The 23,708-nt window shown below is 43.2% G+C and overlaps 1 protein-coding gene across 1 annotated transcript; it reads right to left on the bottom strand.

Moving 5' to 3' along the window:
* Positions 1–17,675: 17,675 nt before the first annotated feature.
* LOC311120351 (iroquois-class homeodomain protein irx-4-like) lies at positions 17,676–23,440 on the bottom strand (the record flags this gene model as incomplete). The annotated part of the gene is made up of 5 exons (XM_084157839.1): positions 17,676–18,349; positions 19,358–19,668; positions 21,196–21,302; positions 22,606–22,857; positions 23,396–23,440. 5 exons carry the CDS (start codon positions 23,438–23,440, stop codon positions 17,676–17,678), a joined length of 1,389 nt encoding a protein of 462 aa, XP_084013965.1.
* Positions 23,441–23,708: the final 268 nt, after the last annotated feature.

The raw sequence follows: 23,708 nt of genomic DNA, 5'->3' as shown, positions 1-23,708 counted from the left end.
ATGAGCCCTTATATGGTGGTTGGGACTGGCCATGAGCCCTTATATGGTGGTTGGGACTGGCCGTGAGCCCTTATATGGTGGTTGGGACTGGCCATGAGCCCTTATATGGTGGTTGGGACTGGCCATGAGCCCTTATATTGTGGTTGGAACTGGCCATGAGCCCTTATATGGTGGTTGGGACTGGCCATGAGCCCTTATATGGTGGTTGGGACAGGCCATGAGCCCTTATATGGTGGTTGGGACTAGCCATGAGCCCTCATATGGTGGTTGGGACTGGCCATGAGCCCTTATATGATGGTTGGGACTGGCCATGAGCCCTTATATGGTGGTTGGGACTGGCCATGACCTGACTTCTTCGACCTTCCTTTCATTCATGCTCACCCCATGAGGGTTGATCCGGTATCCAAAGAAGGAGACCTCGACATAATGGAATTGGCACTTCTCCGCTTTAACATAAAGCAGATTTTCCAGGAGGCGTCTCAAGACTACTCGGATGTGAGCAATGTGATCCTTACAGGTAGCCGAATAGACCAGGATGTCATCGATATATACGACCACCTAGCGCCCGATCATGTCCCGGAACACAGAGCTCTGGAGTAGAGTTAGGTCTGATAGAGAACAGAGAGCTCTAGAGAAGAGTTAGGTTTGATGTAGAACAGAGAGCTCTGGAGAAGAGTTAGGACTGATATAGAACAGAGAGCTCTGGAGAAGAGTTAGGGCTGATAGAGAACAGAGAGCTCTGTAGTAGAGTTAGGTCTCATAAAGAACAGAGAACTCTGGAGAAGAGTTAGGTATGATGTAGAACAGAGAGCTCTGGAGTAGAGTTAGGTCTGATAGAGAACAGAGAGCTCTGGAGAAGACTCAGGTCTGATGTAGAACAGAGAGCTCAGAAGAAGAGTTAGGTCTGACAGAGAACAGAGAGCTCTGTAGAAGAGTTAGGTCTGATAGAGAACAGAGAGGTCTGGAGAATAGTTATGTCTGATCGAGAACTGAGAGCTCTCGAGAAGAGTTAGGTTTGATAGAGTACAGACTGCTCTGGAGAAGAGTTAGCACTGATAGAGAACAGAGAGCTCTGGGGAAGAGTTAGGACTGATAAAGAACAGAGAGCTCTGGTGAAGAGTTAGGTCTGATAGAGAACAGAGAGTGCTGGAGAAGAGAGGTCTGATGGAGAAAAGAGAGCTCAGGAGTAGAGTTAGGTTTGATAGAGAACAGACAGCTGTGGAGAATAGTTAGGTCTGATGGAGAACAGACAACTCTGGTGAAGAGTTAGGTCTGATAAAGAACAGAGAGCTCTGGAGTAGAGTTAGATCTGATAGAGAACAGAAAGCTCTGGGGAAGAGTTAGGTCTGATAAAGAACAGAGAACTCTGGAGAAGAGTTACGTCTGATAGAGAACGGGGAGCTCTGGTGAAGAGCTGATAGAGAACAGAGAGCGTTGGGTTTGATAGAGAACAGAGAGCTCTGGAGAAGAGTTAGGTCTGATAGAGAACAGAGAGCTCTGGAGAAGAGTTAGGTCTGATAGAGAACAGAGAGCTCTGGAGAAGAGTTAGGTCTGATAGAGAACAGAGAGCTCTGGAGAAGAGTTAGGTTTGATGTAGAACAGAGAGCTCTGGAGAAGCGTTGGGTTTGATAGAGAACAGAGAGCTCTGGAGAAGAGTTAGGTCTGATGTAGAACAGAGAGCTCTGGAGAAGAGTTAGGTTTGATGTAGAACAGAGAGCTCTGGAGAAGCGTTGGGTTTGATAGAGAACAGAGAGCTCTGGAGAAGAGTTAGGTCTGATAGAGAACAGAGAGCTCTGGAGAAGAGTTAGGTCTGATAGAGAACAGAGAGCTCTGGAGAAGAGTTAGGTTTGATGTACAACAGAGAGCTCTGGAGAAGAGTTAGGTCTGATAGAGAACAGAGAGCTCTGGAGAAGAGTTAGGTCTGATGTAGAACAGAGAGCTCTGGAGAAGAGTTAGGTATGATGTAGAACAGAGAGCTATGGAGAAGAGTTAGGTCTGATAGAGAACAGAGAGCTCTGGAGAAGAGTTAGGTTTGATGTAGAACAGAGAGCTCTGGAGAAGAGTAAGGTTTGATGTAGAACAGAGAGCTCTGGAGAAGCGTTGGGTTTGATAGAGAACAGAGAGCTCTGGAGAAGAGTTAGGTCTGATAGAGAACAGAGAGCTCTGGAGAAGAGTTAGGTCTGATAGAGAACAGAGAGCTCTGGAGAAGAGTTAGGTTTGATGTAGAACAGAGAGCTCTGGAGAAGAGTTAGGTTTGATGTAGAACAGAGAGCTCTGGAGAAGAGTTGGGTTTGATAGAGAACAGAGAGCTCTGGAGAAGAGTTAGGTCTGATAGAGAACAGAGAGCTCTGGAGAAGAGTTAGGTCTGATAGAGAACAGAGAGCTATGGAGAAGAGTTAGGTTTGATGTAGAACAGAGAGCTCTGGAGAAGAGTTAGGTCTGATGTAGAACAGAGAGCTCTGGAGAAGCGTTGGGTTTGATAGAGAACAGAGAGCTCTGGAGAAGAGTTAGGTCTGATAGAGAACAGAGAGCTCTGGAGAAGAGTTAGGTCTGATAGAGAACAGAGAGCTCTGGTGAAGAGTTAGGTCTGATAGAGAACAGAGAGCTCTGGAGAAGAGTTAGGTTTGATGTAGAACAAAGAACTCTGGAGAAGAGTTAGGTCTGATGTAGAACAGAGAGCTCTGAAGAAGAGTTAGGTTTGATGTAGAACAGAGAGCTATGGAGAAGAGTTAGGACTGATAGAGAACAGAGAGCTCTGGAGTAGAGTTAGGTCTGATAGAGAACAGAGAGTTATGGAGAGAGTTAGGTCTGATAGAGAACAGAGAGTTAGGATAGAGACACACCAAGGAGCATCCTAGCTCTTTGGCGCATCCTGGCTTGCTGGCGCATCCTTGCTTGTTGGAGCATCCTGGCTCGCTGGGGCATCCTGGCTCGCTGGAGCATTCTGGCACGCTGGAGCATCCTGGCTCACTGGAATATCCTTGCTCACTGGCTCATTGGAGCATCCTGGCTCGTTTTGCATTACCTAGCTTGTTGAAACATCCTGGCTTGTTGGAGCATCCTGGCTTGTTGGAGCATCCTAGTTCACTGGAGTCTATGGCTCGTTGGAGCAACCTATCTTCTTGGAGCATCCTAGTTCGCTGGTGTCCATTGCTTGATGGAGCATCCTTGCTTGTTAGAGCATCCGAGTTCGCTGGAGAGCACTGCCTGGTGTGGAGCACCTCACTGCTCATTGAGAGGCATCTGTGGAGCACTTGGTTCACTGGAGCTCACCACTAGTCTAACTAAAAGACCTGTTGGGTGGCTGAGTGTTCCAGTCTAACTAACATACCTGTTGGGTGGCTGAGTGTTCCAGTCTAACTGACACACCTGTTGGGTGGCTGAGTGTTCCAGTCTAACTGACAGACCTGGTGGGTGGCTGAGTGTTGCAGTCTAACTGACAGACCTGTAGGATGGCTGAGTGGTCTAACTAACATACCTGTTGTGTGGCTGAGTGGTCTAACAGTCCTGTTGGGTTGATGAGTAGTCTAGTCTAACTAACAGACCTGTAGCATGGCTGAGTGGTCTAGTATAACTAACAGACCTGTAGGATGGCTGAGTGTTCTAGTGTAACTAACAGACCTGTAGGATGGCTAAGTGTTCTAGTCTAGTCTAACATGCATTTTCCGTGGCTGAGTGGTCTAACAGACCTGTTGTGTGGCTGAGTGGTCTAGTCTAAAATACCTTTTGGGTGGATGAGCAGTCTAGTCTAACAAAAAGAACTGTTGGATGGCTGAGTGGTGTAACTAACAGACCTCTTGGGTGGCTGAGTGGCCTAACTAAAAATCCTGTTGGGTGGCTGAGTGGTCTAGTCTATCTAACATTCCGGTTGTGTGGCTGAGTGGTTTAGTCTAACTAACAGACCTGTAGGATGGCTAAGTGTTCTAGTCTAGTTTAACAGACCTGTTGTGTAGCTGAGTGGTCTAGTCTAAAATACTTGTTGGATGGATGAGCAGTCTAGTCTAACTAACAGACCTGTTGTATGGCTGAGTGGTCTAGTCAAACTTACAGACCTGTTGGGTGGCTGAGTGGTTTAACTAATAGATCTGTTGGATGGCTGAGTGGTCTAACTAACAGACCTCTTGGGTGGCTGAGTGGCCTAACTAAAAAACCTGTTGGGTGGCTGAGTGGTCTAGTCTAACTAACAGACCTGTTGGGTGGCTGAGTTGTCTAGACTATCTAACAAACCTGTAGCATGGCTGAGTGGTTTAGTGTGACTAACTGACCTGTTGGGTGGATGAGTGGTCTAGTCTAACTAACAGACCTGTAGGATGGCTGAGTGGCCTAACTAACAGACCTGTTGGGTGGCTGAGTGGTCTAACTAACAGACCTGTAGGATGGCTGAGTGGCCTGACTAACAAACCTGTTGGGTTGCTGATTGGTCAACAGACCTGTTGGGTGGCTAAGTGGTCTAGTCTAACTAACAGACCTGTAGGATGGCTGAGTGGTCCAGTCTAACTAATAGACCTGTTGGATGGCTGAGTGGTCTATTCTAACTAACAGACCTGTAGGATGGCTGAGTGGTCTAACTAACAGACCTGTTGGGTGGCTGAGTGTTCCAGTCTAACTGACAGACCAGTTGGGTTGCTGTGTGTTCCAGTCTAACTAACAGACCTGTTGGGTGGCTGAGTGTTCCAGTGTAACTGACAGACCTGTTGGGTGGCTGAGTGTTCCAATCTAACTAACAGACCTGTTGGATGGCTGAGTGGTCTAACTTACAGACCTGTTGGGTGGCTCAGTTGTCTAGTCTATCTAACAGACCTTTGGGTGGATGAGTGGTCTAGCTAACATACCTGTAGAGTTGCTGAGTGGTCTAACGTAAGTTATTGCATCGTACCCCTGAACATTGACTCAGTACAGGTAGCTCAGGTATACAGCCAAGTTATTAAATCATACCCCTTAACATTGACTCAGTACAGGTAGATCAGGTATACAGCCAAGTTATTACATCGTACCCCTAAACATGGACTCAGTACAGGTAGCTCAGGTATACGGCCAAGTTATTACATCGTACCCCTGAACATGGACTCAGTACAGGTAGCTCAGGTATACAGCCAAGTTATTACATCGTACCCCTGAACATTGACTCAGTACAGGTAGCTCAGGTATACAGCCAAGTTATTACATCGTACCCCTGAACATTGACTCAGTACAGGTACCAAGTGTATATATCCAAGTTTTTACATGGTACCCCTGAACATGGTCTCAGTACAGGTACCCCGTTTATATAGCCAAGTTGTTACATGGAACCCCTGAACATGGACTCAGTACAGGTAGCTCAGGTATACAGCCAAGTTATTACATCGTACCCCTGAACATTGACTCAGTACAGGTAGCTCAGGGATACAGCCAAGTTATTACATAGTACCCCTGAACATTGACTCAGTACAGGTTGCTCAGGTATACAGCCAAGTTATTACATCATACCCCTGAACATGGACTCAGTACAGGTAGCTCATGTATACAGCCAAGTTATTACATCGTACCCCTGAACATTGACTCAGTACAGGTAGCTCAGGTGTAAAGCCAAGTTATTACATCGTACCCCTGAACATGGACTCAGTACATGTACCACGTTTATATAGCCTAGTTATTACATCGTACCCCTGAACATGCACTCAGTACAGGTATACCGTTTATATAGCCAAGTTATTACATCGTACCCCTGAACATGGACTTAGTACAGGTACCCCATATATATAGCCAAGTTATTACATCGTTCAACTAACATTAACTCAGTACAGGTAGCTCAGGTATACAGACAAGTTATTACATCGTACCCCTGAACATTGACTCAGTACAGGTACCGTGTATATATCCAAGTAGTTACATGATACCCCTGAACATGGACTCAGTACTGTTACTCCGTGTATATGGCCACGTTATTACCTGCTGCGCCTGAACATGGACTCAGTACAGGTAAACATGTATATAGCCAAGAAATTACATCGTACCATGAACATGGCCTCAGTACAGGTACAGAATTACTTTATACTATTCCAGGTATTCCTTAAAGAGGTACAGGTACCCATGAACATGGACTCAGTACAGGTATTCTGTGTATATAGCCAATATGTTAGATGGTACCCCTGAACATTGACTCAGTATAGTTACCAGTGTATATAGCCAAGTTATTACATTTACTCTTATCCAGAGCGACTTACAGTTAGTGAATACATATACATACTGGCCCCCCGTGGGAATCGAACCCACAACCCTGGCGTTGCAAACGCCATGCTCTATCAACTGAGCTACATCCCTGCCGGCCATTCCCTCCCCAACCCTGGACGACGCTAGGCCAATTGTGCGCCGCCCATAAGTCTCCCGGTCACGGCCGGCTGCGACAGAGCCTGGATTCGAACCAGGATCTCTAGTGGCACAGTTAGCACTGCGATGCGGCGCCTTAGACCACTGCGCCACTCAGGAGACATTGACATGTATTACATCATATCCCTGACCATGGACGCAGTACAGGTACCATTTTATCTAGCCAAGTTATTACATCCTACCGCTGAACATGAAATCAGTACAGGTGCACTGTGTAAATAGCCAAGTTATTACATGGTACCCCTGAACATGGACTCAGTACAGGTACCCTGTGTATATAGCCAAGTTATTACATGGTACCCCTGAACATGGACTCATTAAAGGTACCAATGTATATAGCCAAGTTATTACATGGTACCCCTGAACATGGACTCAGTACAGGTGTCAGTATATGTAGCTAAGATATACATAGAACCCCTGAACATGGACTCAGTGCAGGTACAAGTGTATATAGACATGTTATTTAATTGTACCCCTCAACATGGACTCAGTAAATGTACCAGTTTATATAGCCAAGTTATTACATGTTGCCCCTGAACATAGACTCAGTATAGGTACACGGTGTATTTAGCCAGGTTATTACATGGTGCCCCTGAACTTGGACTCATACAGGCACCCTGTGTATATAGTGAAGTTATAACCTGGTACCACAGGACATGGACTTAGTTCAGGTACCAATATATGTAGCCAATTTATTACATGGTACCTCTGAACATGGACTCAGTACAGGTACCAGTGAATATAGCCAAGTTATTATATTTTACTCCTGATCATGGACTCAGCACAAGTACCAGTATATATAGCCAAGTTATTAAATGGTACCCATGAACATGGACTTTGTACAGGTACCAGTGTATATAGCCAAGTTATTATATTGTACTCCTGATCATGGACTCAGCACAAGTAACAGTATATATAGCCAAGTTATTACATGGTACTCCTGAACATGGACTCAGTACAGGTACTCCGTTTTACAGCCAAGTTATTACATGGTACCCCTGATGCTGGACAATACAGGTAATTTGTGTATATAACCAAGTAATTACCTTGTACCACTGAACATAGACTCAGTAAAGGTACATGTGTATATAGCCAAGTTAATACATCGTACCCCTGAGCATGGACTTAGTGCATATACTGTGTGTACATAGCCAAATTATTACATGGTACCCATGAACAACAACTCAGTACAGGTACCCCATTTATATAGCCAACGTATTTAATTGTATCCCTGAACATGGACTCAGTACTGTTACGCCGTGTATATAGCCAATGTATTACCTGCTACCCATTAACATGGACTCAGTGCAGGTACTCCTTGTATATAGCCAAATTAGTACATGGTACCCCTGAACATTGACTTAGTACAGGTACCCAGTTTATATAGCCAAGATATTACATCAAACCACTGAACCTGGACTCAGTACAGGTACAAATGTACAAAGCCAAGTTATTACATAGGACCCCTGAACATGGATACAATACAGGTACCAGTGTATATAGCCAAGTTATTACATGGTACCTCTCAACATGGACTCAGTACAGATACCCCGTTTATATAGCCAAGTTATTACATGGTACTCCTGATCATGGACTTAGTACAGGTACCCCGTTTATATAGGCAAGATATTACATCAAACCACTGAACCTGGACTCAGTACAGGTACTAGTGTATATAGCCAAGTTATTACCTCGTGCGCCTGAACATGGACTCAGTACAGGTACCCTGTGTATATAGCCAAGTGATTTAATGGTACCCTTAAAATGGACTCAGTACAGGTACTTGTGTATTTTGCCTAGTTATTAAATCTTACCCCTGAACATGGAACTCAGTACAGGTAGTAGTATATATAACAAAGTTATTACATTGTACCTCTGAACATGGACTCAGTACAGGTACCTTGTGTACAGTGGGGGAAAAAAGTATTTAGTCAGCCACCAATTGTGCAAGTTCTCCCACTTAAAAAGATGAGAGAGGCCTGTAATTTTCATCATAGGTACACGTCAACTATGACAAACAAATTGAAAAAATCCAGAAAATCACATTGTAGGATTTTTTATGAATTTATTTGCAAATTATGGTGGAAAATAAGTATTTGGTCACCTACAAACAAGCAAGATTTCTGGCTCTCACAGACCTGTAACTTCTTCTTTAAGAGGCTCCTCTGTCCCCCACTTGTTACCTGTATTAATGGCACCTGTTTGAACTTGTTATCAGTATAAAAGACACCTGTCCACAACCTCAAACAGTCACACTCCAAACTCCACTATGGCTAAGACCAAAGAGCTGTCAAAGGACACCAGAAACAAAATTGTAGACCTGCACCAGGCTGGGAAGACTGAATCTGCAATAGGTAAGCAGCTTGGTTTGAAGAAATCAACTGTGGGAGCAATTATTAGGAAATGGAAGACATACAAGACCACTGCTAATCTCCCTCGATCTGGGCCTCCACGCAAGATCTCACCCCGTGGGGTCAAAATGATCACAAGAACGGTGAGCAAAAATCCCAGAACCACACGGGGGGACCTAGTGAATGACCTGCAGAGAGCTGGGACCAAAGTAACAAAGCCTACCATCAGTAACACACTACGCCGCCAGGGACTCAAATCCTGCAGTGCCAGACGTGTCCCCCTGCTTAAGCCAGTACATGTCCAGGCCCATCTGAAGTTTGCTAGAGTGCATTTGGATGATCCAGAAGAGGATTGGGAGAATGTCATATGGTCAGATGAAACCAAAATATAACTTTTTGGTAAAAACTCAACTCGTCGTGTTTGGAGGACAAAGAATGCTGAGTTGCATCCAAAGAACACCATACCTACTGTGAAGCATGGGGGTGGAAACATCATGCTTTGGGGCTGTTTTTCTGCAAAGGGACCAGGACGACTGATCCGTGTAAAGGAAAGAATGAATGGGGCCATGTATCGTGAGATTTGGAGTGAAAACCTCCTTACATCAGCAAGGGCATTGAAGATGAAACGTGGCTGGGTCTTTTAGCATGACAATGATCCCAAACACACCGCCCGGGCAACGAAGGAGTGGCTTCGTAAGAAGCATTTCAAGGTCCTGGAGTGGCCTAGCCAGTCTCCAGATCTCAACCCCATAGAAAATCTTTGGAGGGAGTTGAAAGTCCGTTTTGCCCAGCGACAGCCCCTAACATCACTGCTCTAGAGGAGATCTGCATGGAGGAATGGGCCAAAACACCAGCAACAGTGTGTGAAAACCTTGTGAAGACTTACAGAAAACGTTTGACCTGTGTCATTGCCAACAAAGGGTATATAACAAAGTATTGAGAAACTTTTGTTATTGACCAAATACTTATTTTCCACCATAATTTGCAAGTAAATTCATTAAAAATCCTACAATGTGATTTTCTGGATTTTTTTTCTCATTTTGTCTGTCATAATTGACGTGCACCTATGATGAAAATTACAGGCCTCTCTCATCTTTTTAAGTGGGAGAACTTGCACAATTGGTGGCTGACTAAATACTTTTTCCCCCCACTGTATATAGTCAAGTTATTACATGGTACACTTGAACATGGAATCAATAAAGCTGCTCCGTGTACATAGCCAAGTTATTACATCGTACCTCTGAACATGGACTCACTACAGGTACCTTGTGCCTATAGCTATGTTATTACATTGTACACCTGAACATTGACTCAGTATAGATACTCTGTGTATATAGCCAAGTTCTTACCTCGTATCCCTGAACATCGACTCAGTACAGGTACCCTGTGTATATAGCCCAGTAATTACATTGTACCTCTGAACATGGACTCAGTACAGGTACCTTGTGTATATTGCCAAGTTTTTTTATCGTACCCCTGAACATGGACTCAGAACAGGTATAAATGTATATAGCCATGTTATTACCTCGTACGCATGAACATGTACTCAGTACAGGTACCCCGTTTATATAGACAAGTTATTACATCGTACCCCTGAACATGGACTCAGTACAGGTACCAGTTTATGTAGCCAAGTTATTACAAAGTACCCCTGAACATGGACCCCTTACAGGTACCCTGTGTATATAGACAACTTATTACATGGTACCCCTAAAAATGGCTTCAGTACAGGTACAAGTGTATATAGCCAAGTTATTACATGCCACCCCTGAACATGGACTTAGTACAGGTACCAGTGTATCTAGCCAAGTTATTACATTGTTCCCCTGAACATGGACTCAGTACAGGTACCAGTTTATGTAGCCAAGTTATTACAAAGTATCCCTGAACATGGACCCTGTACAAGGTACCCTGTGTATTTAGACAAGTTATTACATGGTACCTCTGAACATGGTCTCAGTACAGATACCCCGTTTATATAGCCATGTTTTTACATGGTACCCCTGAATATGGACTCAGTACAGGTACCAGTGTATATAGCCAAGTTGTCGTTCCTCATTGTATCTATTACTACTTTTAGTATTATGTGTTATTACTTTTCTGCAAAGGAAAGAAAGAAGAGGAGAGGAGAGGAGAGGAGAGGAGAGGAGAGGAGAGGAGAGGAGAGGAGAGCAGAGGAGAGGAGAGGAGAGGAGAGGAGAGGAGAGGAGAGGAGAGGAGAGGAGAGGAGAGGAGAGGAGAGGAGAGGAGAGGAGAGGAGAGGAGAGGAGAGGAGAGGAGAGGAGAGGAGGATACCTAGTCAGTAATCATTTTATTGTTAGTCTGCACCTGTTGTTTATGAAGCATGTGTCAAATAACATTTGATTTGACCTTGTGCAGGAGAATGTCAAATATTTTAGTACAGCCTGCTGTTCATACTGTAAGCATAAGTGACCAGTTGTAATGGCTTGGCATTAGAAAACAATGGTTGACTCCTTGAAGAGTTATTTGAGTTATTTAGTCATTGTAAAGATCAGAGGTGACTGTGTTCTGCCACATATAAAACACTAGTGTTGTTTTTCAGTCTAAAAGTATCTGGAGACATATCTGACCTGTCTTTCCATTCTACATTGTATAGTAAAGAATGAAAATGTATTGTTGCCTACCATGTGATGATGCTATATCATTTTTAAACATACTGAATATTGCTGCTTTTGAGACAACTGGCGACTCTGAAAAAAACGAGGAGAAATCATGACGTCAGTGATCTTTTGGTCGGAAAAGTCGGATTTAGGATGATGCCCAAGTTTCCAACTTGGAATTCCGAGTCGGATGACCGTTCACAAACAATTTTTCCCAGTCGGAACTCGTTGAGTTCTAAGTTCCTAGTTGTCTTGAACACGGCATATGTACGTGTTGATGTTAGGTCTGTTTAATCTCACTTAGTGTCGCTGGGTGAGTGGTGTTGTCACTGAGTGAGAAAAGATTATGACCTTGTGATGAGGAAGTGATGAAGATGTTGACATCCAGGGTCACATGGCAGGGTTAGCTCTCTGGTCTATAAGGTTAGGTCATAGGCTGATAGGCTGTAGGGTCTGCAGCATGGGCTCTGGTCTGATAGGACATTAACAGGGTCTACAGCATGGGCTCTGGGCTGATAGGACATTAACAGGGTCTACAGCATGGGCTCTGGGCTGATAGGAAACTAACAGGCTCTGCAGCATGGGCTCTGGGCTGATAGGAAACTAACAGGGTCTGCAGCATGGGCTCTGGGCTGATAGGCTGATAGGCCACTAACAGGGTCTCCAGCATGGGCTCCGGGCTGATAGGACATTAACAGGGTCTACAGCATGGGCTCTGGGCTGATAGGACATTAACAGTGTCTACAGCATGGGCTCTGGGCTGATAGGAAACTAACAGGCTCTGCAGCATGGGCTCTGGGCTGATAGGAAACTAACAGGGTCTGCAGCATGGGCTCTGGGCTGATAGGCTGATAGGACACTAACAGGCTCTGCAGCATGGGCTCTGGGCTGATAGGAAACTAACAGGCTCTGCAGCATGGGCTCTGGGCTGATAGGAAACTAACAGGGTCTGCAGCATGGGCTCTGGGCTGATAGGCTGATAGGACATTAACAGGCTCTGCAGCATGGGCTCTGGTCTGATAGGCTACTAACAGGGTCTACAGCATGGGCTCTGGGCTGATAGGAAACTAACAGGGTCTGCAGCATGTGCTCTGGGCTGATAGGACGTTAACAGGGTCTACAGCATGGGCTCTGGACTGATAGGAGGACGGTGGAAGTGGACTAAGTAAATAAATATTGACCAACCCATGGAGGACGGTGGAAGTGGACTAAGTAAATAAATATTGACCAACCCATGGAGGACGGTGGAAGTGGACTAAGTAAGTAAATATTGACCAACCCATGGAGGACGGTGGAAGTGGACTAAGTAAGTAAATATTGACCAACCCATGGAGGACAGTGGAAGTGGACTAAGTAAGTAAATATTGACCAACCCATGGAGGACGGTGGAAGTGGACTAAGTAAATAAATATTGACCAACCCATGGAGGACGGTGGAAGTGGACTAAGTAAATCAATATTGAAGTCCATTGTCCTTCAACAGTTCTTGCAGCTTCTTGGAAAGTGAGGTAAAGGCAGTTTTATTGTCTCTTTTAAACCTACACTGTAGCCAATCAGACCCAGTCTCTCTAACAGTCCAGAGAGGAGAACGTTGACAAGTGCATAAATCTACTGCTCTATTGCCATGTCCATGAGAGCATGTCTGTTGTGTTGATGTTTGTTATTGAAGCAGTTTTGAACATATTCTGAGCAAATTACATTTAAATTAAAATGTTAAATGTTTCATGACAGCACAATAACAAGTCCTAATGCTGTTTAATAGAGATGTGAATGAACACTTTCTACACTCTAAAAAGAAAAGGTTCCTGGAGGATGCCTAAGGGGTTCTTCTAATTGAAACTGTGGGGGAACCCCTATAAATTCTTCAAAGAACCCCTTTTAATGGATCCTCAAAGAACCTTTTGAAGAACCTTTTGGGGTAAATTTTTGAGTGTTTATTATGAGTTTAGTGGCAAAGCATAATAAAATATCCAAATATGAGGTAAACTCCCAGCAGAGCCCCAAGTCCAATGGGTGATATCCTCTGGCGTGGTGATGTTTTTTTTTTTTTTTTGGGTCATTTTAGCAGACGCTCTTATCCAGAGCCACTTACAGTTAGTGAGTGCATACATAATTTTTTTTATTTTACATACTTGCCCCCCGTGGGAATCAAACCCACAACCCTGGCGTTGCAAACGCCATGCTCTACTAACTGAGCTACATCCATTTATGTTAATGTGTTGATGTTCTCCGTATCCATAGCCAGAATGATTTTGCAATGCATGGTGATCGAACAGGTTTCCTGTTATATTCATCAGAGGTGTAGGGAGGGTGAAGTCTGTGAATCCAAAACATTTTTATTATACAGATGTTTAACAGAACATGCACACGACACATTTCATACCTTGTTTTTTTATGGTAAATGTGAATGAAATAAACTGTTTTGAAAATGGTTTTCATACACATACCTTGTCCATAATGTAGAGCCCTATGGGATTTTCATTGAAGAGGTAAGGGAGGAGGATGGTACATGTGATCTGCATAACATACCAATACCAATTGACATACCTTTGTATGCCTCCTCGTCTGTATACCTACAGACACAGACACAAAAGTTAGCAGTTCAGTCATCTGCCCCCAATACAGCTAGCCTTTAACATATTCTTATAGCCTACATATTCTTACCTCTTTGTTGATGGATATCCAATGACTTGTGTCCATTTTCTGTTTTAGAAAGATTTGAACAAATATGAAAAGATAGATGCTATCATCATAAAACAATAGCTCAGTTGGTAGAGCATGGGGCTTGCAACGCCAGGGTTGTGGGTTCGTTTCCCACGGGGGGCCAGTATGAAAATGTATGCACTCACTAACTGTAAGTCGCTCTGGATAAGAGCGTCTGATAAATGACTGAAATGTAGATCATATAAGGGACAAACCTTACCTTAAATTGAGGAGATTTTTACATTTTTCAGTTAAGTGCCTGCACCTGCTGTCCTGTCATATTCAAATCCAAATATTTCAGTTGGGCAATTAGGTTCCTGCAAGAACCGCCACCAACTAAGGAGTTTCCTCGATGAACTTTGGGGATAACATTCAAATGATATTTTGGGGCTCTGATTATATACCTTTGGGACTTTGGTATGTGTTTATTGTGATTATCTGGGTATGTGTGTCTTTTGGAGGGGTTGGACTAAAGAAACGTTTCATTTTAACAATAAAGTATCGCAGTCTTCCTCTTCATTAAATATTTTCTCAACCCCCTTTTTGTAGATTTAATTCCAGAAAATCTAATTAATAGATTAAAAGGTCAATTAAAGTAGCCACTCATTAGTGGGAGTGTAATGATGTGTAAATATATTTATGACTGTATTAATGTGATCTGTGGTCTCTGGGGAGGCAGGGTGTTGGCGCAAACATTTCTGGACAAAATGTCCTGATGCCTGAGCATTTTTGGAAACATTTTCATCATTAATACATCGTCCGATCTGTATATATATATTTTTTTTTACTATATTCATACATATACAGCATATTATACAGCTATAAGAAACAGACGGGTCGTATTTGTATGAGTTACTCACCACAGCGTCAGGGAATCAGTTGATCCTCAAATGAAGTGAATAAATCTCCTGGTCCATAATTTATGTTGTCTACAAATTATCGTTGACGTTGTGGTCTCAACTGTAATTACACGATAGATAAGAAATACATTATTTCAAACATCCACAATATAATTGTTCTAAAAGGACCGTTTGCTTACTTGCATACCTCAGACGTTAGATAGACCTATGGTATATGTCTGCTCTTATTCTTCCCTAATCATTTCTATATACGATTATAAGCTATTTGATTATAATGTGTGTCTAGAGGCACCTTGGGCTTACATCTTATTTAAGGTTTAAAGCTCTAATAGGTAACGTTTAAGTGTCGTTTAACTGCGGCTGCTATTCTCCTCCGTTTTATTTCCCAGTTAATGTGTTGTGTCAAAGTCTATTACCTCTGCTGGACGGCGACGTCCCTTAAGTTGAAAAAACCCTCCCCTAACCATCAGCAGAGGGCTGCAGGTCGATAAAGCTTTTAGATTTGGAGATGTTTTCTGGGAGCCCGTTTCCTGCGGCTAAGAGTTGTTAATGGAGCTTAAGGAATTATCTTATGACTCTGGGTCTGAGTAGTTTATTTCCTGGGTCCTGCTCCCATGTCGAAGCGGAATATGCTCCTGTCAAACCCGCTTAATGAAAAGCAACGCGTCGCTGATTACACTTTTATTTGGTCTCTATGTAGAAAGCAGCGCTGTTAATTTACCATCCGCTCCTCTGTGTGTTTGAATTCGCTACGGATGAATGATTTGGTCTGCCTGTTAAAAAAAACACTTCTCTCTCTCGCACTCCCCCCCCCCCCCCCCCCCCCCCCCTCTCTCTCTTTCTCGCGCTGCTGAAATGGAAAAAGGGATATAGTCACTTTGGTGCAAAAGTTCAATAGAATTGTCCTCAATATCATTCTATTAAAAATATGAATTGATCTTTTAGTTTACAGGATGACCAATTGTAAAACCTGTAGCATATTTTTTTATGTTTATAATTGACACAAATCTCGAAAGCATCTTGTTTCCTCATTGAAATGAAGACAGTCCCTTAAATAAAAGAAACACCATGCTTGTTAAATGTTGCCACCAAGTCATATTGCTGTCTCTTGTATTTATGTTGCTATTGAATTGTAAAGGCCTGTTGTGTTTCGGTATAACGTGAACGTCTCTATCCTTCTACAATATCAATTTGGTGCTGAAGGTAAAACTGGTCTGGCAAAACAAATGAAAACATCCAGACAGGAGAAAGACTTTGTCCAGCAGGCAGCTCTGTTCTAGTTGTTCCAGGGAAGATCTCAGTCGTTTGGCTTCACATTAAAACGCCTCATCTCTCTCAGAGCAGCTTTCTCTCTGAGGAGCTCTCTTTCCCTCTCAGGCCCGGTGTCCCCCAGGAGCTCACACAAGCCATTACTGTCAAGTACCCTCCACTCTTTATTTTTGCCCTTTTATCTAGAACAACTAATTCACGTTCCGTTGCCCTTTTCACTCCAAGACGTGTCTTCTGGTAAAGCCCTTCACCAGGCGGCTCGAGAGCCCTCAGAGTGTCAGGATGAAAACTTGACTCCAGATGATCTCGGCTGTTGGCAATATTAGCGGCCATATAGAATAAGTGAGCCCTCTGCCAGCTGGATCAGAGATCAAAGATCAGGTTTAGATGTCTCCATCATATTATCAGGAGGAGTGGAGATCGATAGTCTGACAGAGCTATTAAGGAATATATCCCAATTATAGTCTATTTATGGCGTAGTAATAAGCCACATCTCCCCGCCTGCTGGTATTACTGTTGAAGGCTTCCTCTCTCTCCTCTCTCTCTCTCTTTCTCTCTCTCTCTCTCTCTCTCTCTCTCTCTCTCTCTCTCTCTCTCTCTCTCTCTCTCTCTCTCTCTCTCTCTCTCTCTCTCTCCCCCCCCCTCTCTCTCTCTCTCTCTCTCCTCTCTCTCTCTCTCTCTCTCTCTCTCTCTCTCTCTCTCTCTCTCTCTCTCTCTCTCATCCCCCTGACACTGGGAGAGAGGAGAAGTTGACTCAAAAACGACATTTATGATTATAGATTTAACAGCTTTAAAAAACGTGACGTTTTATGTACTGTCAGTCCTTATTGCCTTGAACGCTGCGTGTTTGAAGCAATAGGCCAATAAAGCAGTTCTTGCTATAAACATATTGACAACTTTGTATTTCTTTACTTTGTACGATCTCTTAACCGTGACAAAGGCAAATACAAATATAGGATAAGCTAAAGACAAGGCGACGAAGACGGAAAGATCATTTTGTTATCGCAAATTCGAAAATGTAATAGCCTATAATTTCAGCACCTTGGACAGCGACCGGCATTGACGCAATCTGAACACAAGCTCATCAGAAACTGACGTTTTATTTGTGAACAAACTTGAAACACACTCCTTCAATTTTAGTAGAACTGTGGATTTGTGACGTTATTTCTTTCAACAGTGATACCCACAAACCATCGTTTAACGACGGCTGCTTTTTAAAGAATGTTTAATAGAAATTATTAACATCTGCATGCTATAAGAAAAATAATCCTGTAAACGTGTTAATTCTAATGTTAACTGTCAGTTATACATTTAGATACAGTAGACTGTAGGCAGGCCTACGTGCTTTTTAACGAAATAGCAATATGCTCAAACGAATCCTGTTTGGAAGTTTCACCAGTGAAATGCCAATTTGATAAGTACATAGATATATACTTGCAACAACAAAAAAAAGGAAGAAAAAAAAGCTACTCCTACAGAATAATAAACTAAAGCAGGTCTGGTGTGTTAAGAGCAGAAGAGTTTGTTGGCAGTTTTAGGAAAATTCATATTGTCCTTCGTGGCGTCTTGGTGCTGTAGAGACGGAAGTCCTTTGATGCTCCCAACAGAATGTTCCAGAGCGCCGGTCTCTAGTATCGAGCCCTTGGTGGTCGTGGTCCACGACACCGTGGTGTTGGTCAGGGCCTGGTTCAAAGTACTGTGTCTGAACAACGGGTCGTGGAAAACCCCATCCACCCAGTTTCTGAGAGTTGTAACGGGAGAGTCCTGCCGTCTGTCTAGAACCGTGATAGGGGAGGAGGCGGCCGGAGAGGCGGGCAGGCCCGGCTGACACCTCAACATACAGGACGGGTACTCCGCCTGATTCAGAGACGTGGCCGTCTGGGCCAACGACCAGATCCGTGGTTTGCCGTCCAGTATCTGGTCGCCCTGTTGTTGGTAGCAGGCTTTCCCCTGCCGGCTGTCGCAGTCCTCTGGTGAGGTTTTACTGAGCTGCTGCTCCCCGCCCAGGGACACGGGAATGCTGATCTTTAAAGATGTGTCCTTCAGATGGTCGTTCGAACAGTCAGTCGTCGTCATGTGAGTGTTCATGAGGTACTGGTGTTTGAGCTCGCACTCCGAGCTCTCTGATTCTATCATGTCGAAGTCTTCCAGGTCACTCAGCGCGAGATCCTTATCTTTCTCTGGAAATTAACAGACATGAGACATCAGCGATAAGATGGGAATCAAACTGTAATAAAATGATCACTGTCAAGTGTCATTTAAGCATTTAGCATCACATTGTTGAAACGGGCTAAGGCTTTCATGCTTCTTCTGGTAAAGGACTATTCCACTGTTAGTGTGTTACATAAAAACCAGGACTATTCCACTGTTGGTGTAATACATAAAGAACCATGACTATTCCACTGTTAGCCTGTTACATAAAGAACCAGGACTATTCCACTGTTAGTGTGTTACATAAAGAACCAGGACTATTCCACTGTTAGTGTGTTACATAAAGAACCAGGACTATTCCACTGTTAGTGTGTTACATAAAGAACCATGACTATTCCACTGTTAGCGTGTTACATAAAGAACCAGGACTCTTCCACTGTCAGTTTGTTACATAAAGAACCAGGACTATTCCACTGTTAGTGTGTTACATAAAGAACCAGGACTATTCCACTGTTAGCGTGTAACATAAAGAACCAGGACTATTCCACTGTTAGTGTGTTACATAAAGAACCATGACTATTCCACTGTTAGCGTGTAACATAAAGAACCAGGACCCTTCCACTGTTAGTGTGTTACATAAAGAACCAGGACTATTCCACTGTTTGCATGTTACATAAAGAACCAGGACTCTTCCACTATTAGCATGTAACATAAAGAACCAGGACTATTCCACTGTTAGTGTGTTACATGCTAACAGTGGAAGAGTCCTGGTTCTTTATGTAACACGCTAACAGTGGAATAGTCCTGGTTCTTTATGTAACACACTGACAGTGGAAGAGTCCTGGTTCTTTGTGTTACACGCTAACAGTGGAATATAACCAGGACTATTCCACTGTTAGCGTGTAACATAAAGAACCAGGACTATTCCACTGTTAGTGTGTTACATAAAGAAGCAGGACTCTTCCACTGTTAGCGTGTTACATAAAGAACCAGGACTATTCCACTGTTAGCGTGTTACATAAAGAACCAGAACTGACCATCATCGTTGTTCTCACTGTTGATGTTCTCCTCCTGAGAACCCTCATCATCTTCATTATATCTCTTCTCATCAGAACACTTGTTCCTCGGAGGCCACGTCATCTTGTTCTCCTTCTTCAGCCTCCTCCTGGCGTTGGCGAACCAGGTAGACACCTGCGTCAGGGTCATCTTAGTAATGATGGCCAACATGATCTTCTCTCCCTTGGTGGGGTAGGGGTTCTTCCTGTGCTCCTGTAGCCAGGCCTTCAGGGTGCTGGTTGTCTCTCGGGTGGCGTTCTTCCTCCTGGTCCCTCCGTCCATACAGCCATATCTAGTAGTGAAGATGTAGAGTTATAGCAATGTCTCACTGTAACAATAGGCCTATATATCTATCTATAGGGTCCTGTAGCAGAAGAGAGGCAAGATAACAACTCCGTGTGTCCTGTCCATTACAAATGCATAGTGTTGATTCATCCAGCAGTACCCTGCAGCCCAACAGACCCCTGGGGAGCCTTTAGAAAAGCAGAATGCCCCTGTATGAGTGAGGTCAAACCCTGCTAGGTGAGTAAACACAGGGCACCGCTAGGCTAACTGCCTCTCCATCCAGAAGACTGACTGCTAGGTGAGTAAACACAGAGCACCGCTAGGCTAACTGCCTCTCCATCCAGAAGACTGACTGCTAGGTGAGTAAACACAGAGCACCGCTAGGCTAACTGCCTCTCCATCCAGAAGACTGACTGCTAGGTGAGTAAACACTGAGCACTGCTAGGCTAACTGCCTCTCCATCCAGAAGACTGACTGCTAGGTGAGTAAACAAAGAGCACCGCTAGGCTAACTGCCTCTCCATCCAGAAGACTGACTGCTAGGTGAGTAAACACAGAGCACTCCTAGGCTAACTGCCTCTCCATCCAGAAGACTGACTGCTAGGTGAGTAAACAGAGCACCGCTAGGCTAACTCCCTCTCCATCCAGAAGACTGGGGAAAACAGACTGGAGAATTGTGTTATTGAGTGTTATGATTCAGCCCCAGGTGAAAGGGCCTAAAGCATTAGTGTAATATTCAGCACTAAGTGTCCTCCTGTAGGCTAAGCCCAGGGATAGAACTATGTCCCATGTCTCTAGTGGAGTTCATGGAAACCTATTATACACTTCAATAAGAACAGTTTCAAGTTTGGCAACTCATCAACTAATGCTATGAATTTGATCCAGTAAAAGGCCTGATATTCCTATACCATTTGGAGGCCAGTACTGTAGTAGACAGGTGTTTTTCTAATAGTTGTTAACTTAGAGGTAAGGTGACTCATGTCAGTCAACAAACATATGAAGGATTGGGAAATGGGCTACTGTTTGACAGAACATAATTATGTTTGTAATGTTGTCAACTCATATTGGTACTGTGCAGAGTAGGATCGCATGGATAGTACAAAATTAAATTACCTGTATAGTATTATAATTTTTTATAATTTTTATAATTATTATTATTATTATAATTATTATTATTAGTAGTAGCATTATTATAGTCACCATACCTGTCGTATTGGTACTGTGCAGAGTAGAAACGCATGGATAGTACAAAATTAAATTACCTGTATAGTATTATAATTATAATTATAATTATAATTATATTATAGTCACCATACCTGTCGTATTGGTACTGTGCTAGAGTGGGGTCATATGGATAGTGCACAATTATATTATATTATATATTAAATATTATATATTATTAACATTATTATTATAGTAACCATACCTGTCGTATTGATAATGTCCCAGAGTGGGGTCATAGGGGTAGTACACTATTATTATTATTATTATTATTATTATTATTATTATTATTATTATTATTATAGTAACCATACCTGTCGTATTGATAATGTCCCAGAGTGGGGTCATAGGGGTAGTAAGCTGCTGCCTGGGTTATCCTCGCATGCGCAGGCTCTGTTGCATCTTTGTTATCGAATGTCCCCTGCAACAAGACAGACTGTCAGTCAGGAAAAGGTGACATTATTGACTTTTATACTTAATAACATGTTTACAGTTTTTCTAATAACATGCATACTGTTTCTTAATAACATTTTACATTTACATTTTAGTCATTTAGCAGACGCTCTTCTCCAGAGCGACTTACAGTTAGTGAGTGCATACATTTTCATACTGGCCCCCCGTGGGAAACGAACCCACAACCCTGGCGTTGCAAGCGCCATGCTCTACCAACTGAGCTACAGGAGGCTACATGTACACCGTTGCTTAATCATTTTACTCATAAAGTCTAGTGATCCCATTTCAACACACACACACACACACACACACACACACACAACAATAACAGTCACTAAACATGTTGTTCAATAGCAAAGTCAAGTTATATCTGTGTTATTGTAGACGTTCTAACTAATGAATACAGGGAAACAATGATAGACCCATAATCGAGCACACTGCGGTGTATGTTGTAGACCAACATTAAACACATCCATTCTTAACATAGTTGTCATATTGCAGTTTACAGTACATATTTGCACCGGACACTTTCACTTGCCAAACTCAACTTTTTATTAAAAGTTGCACTTGGCTATTCAGTCATAGCCTGCGGTTGGTTCACCGTGAAGACAGGTTTACTGTATGAAGACTTCAATAGTCATACCGTGTGCGTAAAGCGGCGTCCTGTGACTGGAGGCTATAGGCTACATAGATACAGAGCTGTGACTGTAGGCTATAGGCTATATATATACAGCTCTGTGACTGTAGGCTATAGCATATATACAGTAGATACAGCTCTGTGACTGTAGGCTGTAGGCTATATAGATACAGCTCTGTGACTGTAGGCTATAGGATATATAGATACAGAGCTGTGACTGTAGGCTATAGGCTATATATATACAGCTCTGTGACTGTAGGCTATAGGATATATACAGTAGATACAGCTCTGTGACTGTAGGCTGTAGGCTATATAGATACAGCTCTGTGACTGTAGGCTATAGGATATATACAGTAGATACAGCTCTGCGACTGTAGATTATAGGCTATATAGATACAGCACTGTGACTGTAGGCTATATAGATACAGCTCTGTGTCTGTAGGCTATATGCTATATAAATACAGCTCTGTGACTGTAGGCTATATAGATACAGCACTGTGACTGTAGGATATAGGCTATATAGATACAGCTCTGTGTCTGTAGGCTACAGGCTACAGATACAGCGTCATTAGTCACTGCCATAGAGAGATGAGTAGAATTATTATGATATTATATTATTTTATAGTACCCATACCAGCGAGTAGAAAGCGGACGCGTCGGTTCCATAAGTAACGTAATTTCCATAGCTTTGACTCCCGGTGTACGGGTTCCCATACACCCCCAGAGCCGCTGCGGAGCTCAGCTCGTGCCTGGCGCTGGCCAACAACCGGCTCTCGTACACTGGGCAGTAGACCGGCGTCTGGGCGGAGGCTGTCACCCCGGAGTCAGCGATGCTTCTGCCGCTTGACTCGCAGCAAGTTGTCAAAGAGTTGGTTGTCATGAGGAACTGAAATGCAAGAAGAAAATAGCACGTTTTCTATAGAATACCGTGAATTGGTGTTATGGATGTTTAGGCTATTTGCAAAACAACCCTTTATAATTAAAATATGTAAAATGTTTCCAGAATCCCCATATATGTTCTCCCAAAAGACATATTATGGATGATTGCCAAAAATACACCAGGTGGTGTTGTCTATCCAGCCCCCGCCATAAAAGCATGCATGTCCACAAAACAGGTTGGCATGTGGGATATCAGATGATAAACATATGGCACGCATTCCGAGGCTATTATCTGGTAGAAATCAGTAAACGAAAGGTCGGAGTGCGCCTGTTTCTGGTTACCCTCCTTACCTTTACCGTTCAAAGAACAGGTATCATGAGCCATTTACCGTAACATAATACAATTCCGATACTGTGCATTAAGAAACACTGCTTTTTCCTTTCTTGTTGAAAGTGCATTACATGATCAACATTTAATCAATATAAGAATCAATAGTGATGAAATCTAACCGAATATGCCGTTGATAACCGAGAAGGTAACTTACTTGTGGTGCAGACGAGTAGGGATATCCGAATTGTGGATATGACATTGTAGAGGTCCCAATATACGTAGATAAAGCGAGCCTGCAGGTCCCCTCGCTATAGTAACGTAGCCTTGCACTGTTTCAATGTACCAATTGATTGGTAAGCACAGGCAGTAGGCTGGAGGCTTATAGGGCGAACCACACTACCATGTTAAATATGTTAAAATGCCTCCAAAACGACTCTCCAAAATGCGCCCTCTCTTTTTCCCTTGTCTTTTTAACTCTTATAATGTGCAAATGAATTAGGACAGTGAAATATATTTGTCCAGATTGA

The sequence above is a fragment of the Coregonus lavaretus genome (genome assembly GCF_964263955.1).
Source record: "Coregonus lavaretus genome assembly, chromosome: 3".
NCBI classification, from domain to species: Eukaryota; Metazoa; Chordata; class Actinopteri; order Salmoniformes; family Salmonidae; genus Coregonus; species Coregonus lavaretus.
This window is presented reverse-complemented; position numbering and strand designations above follow the sequence as displayed.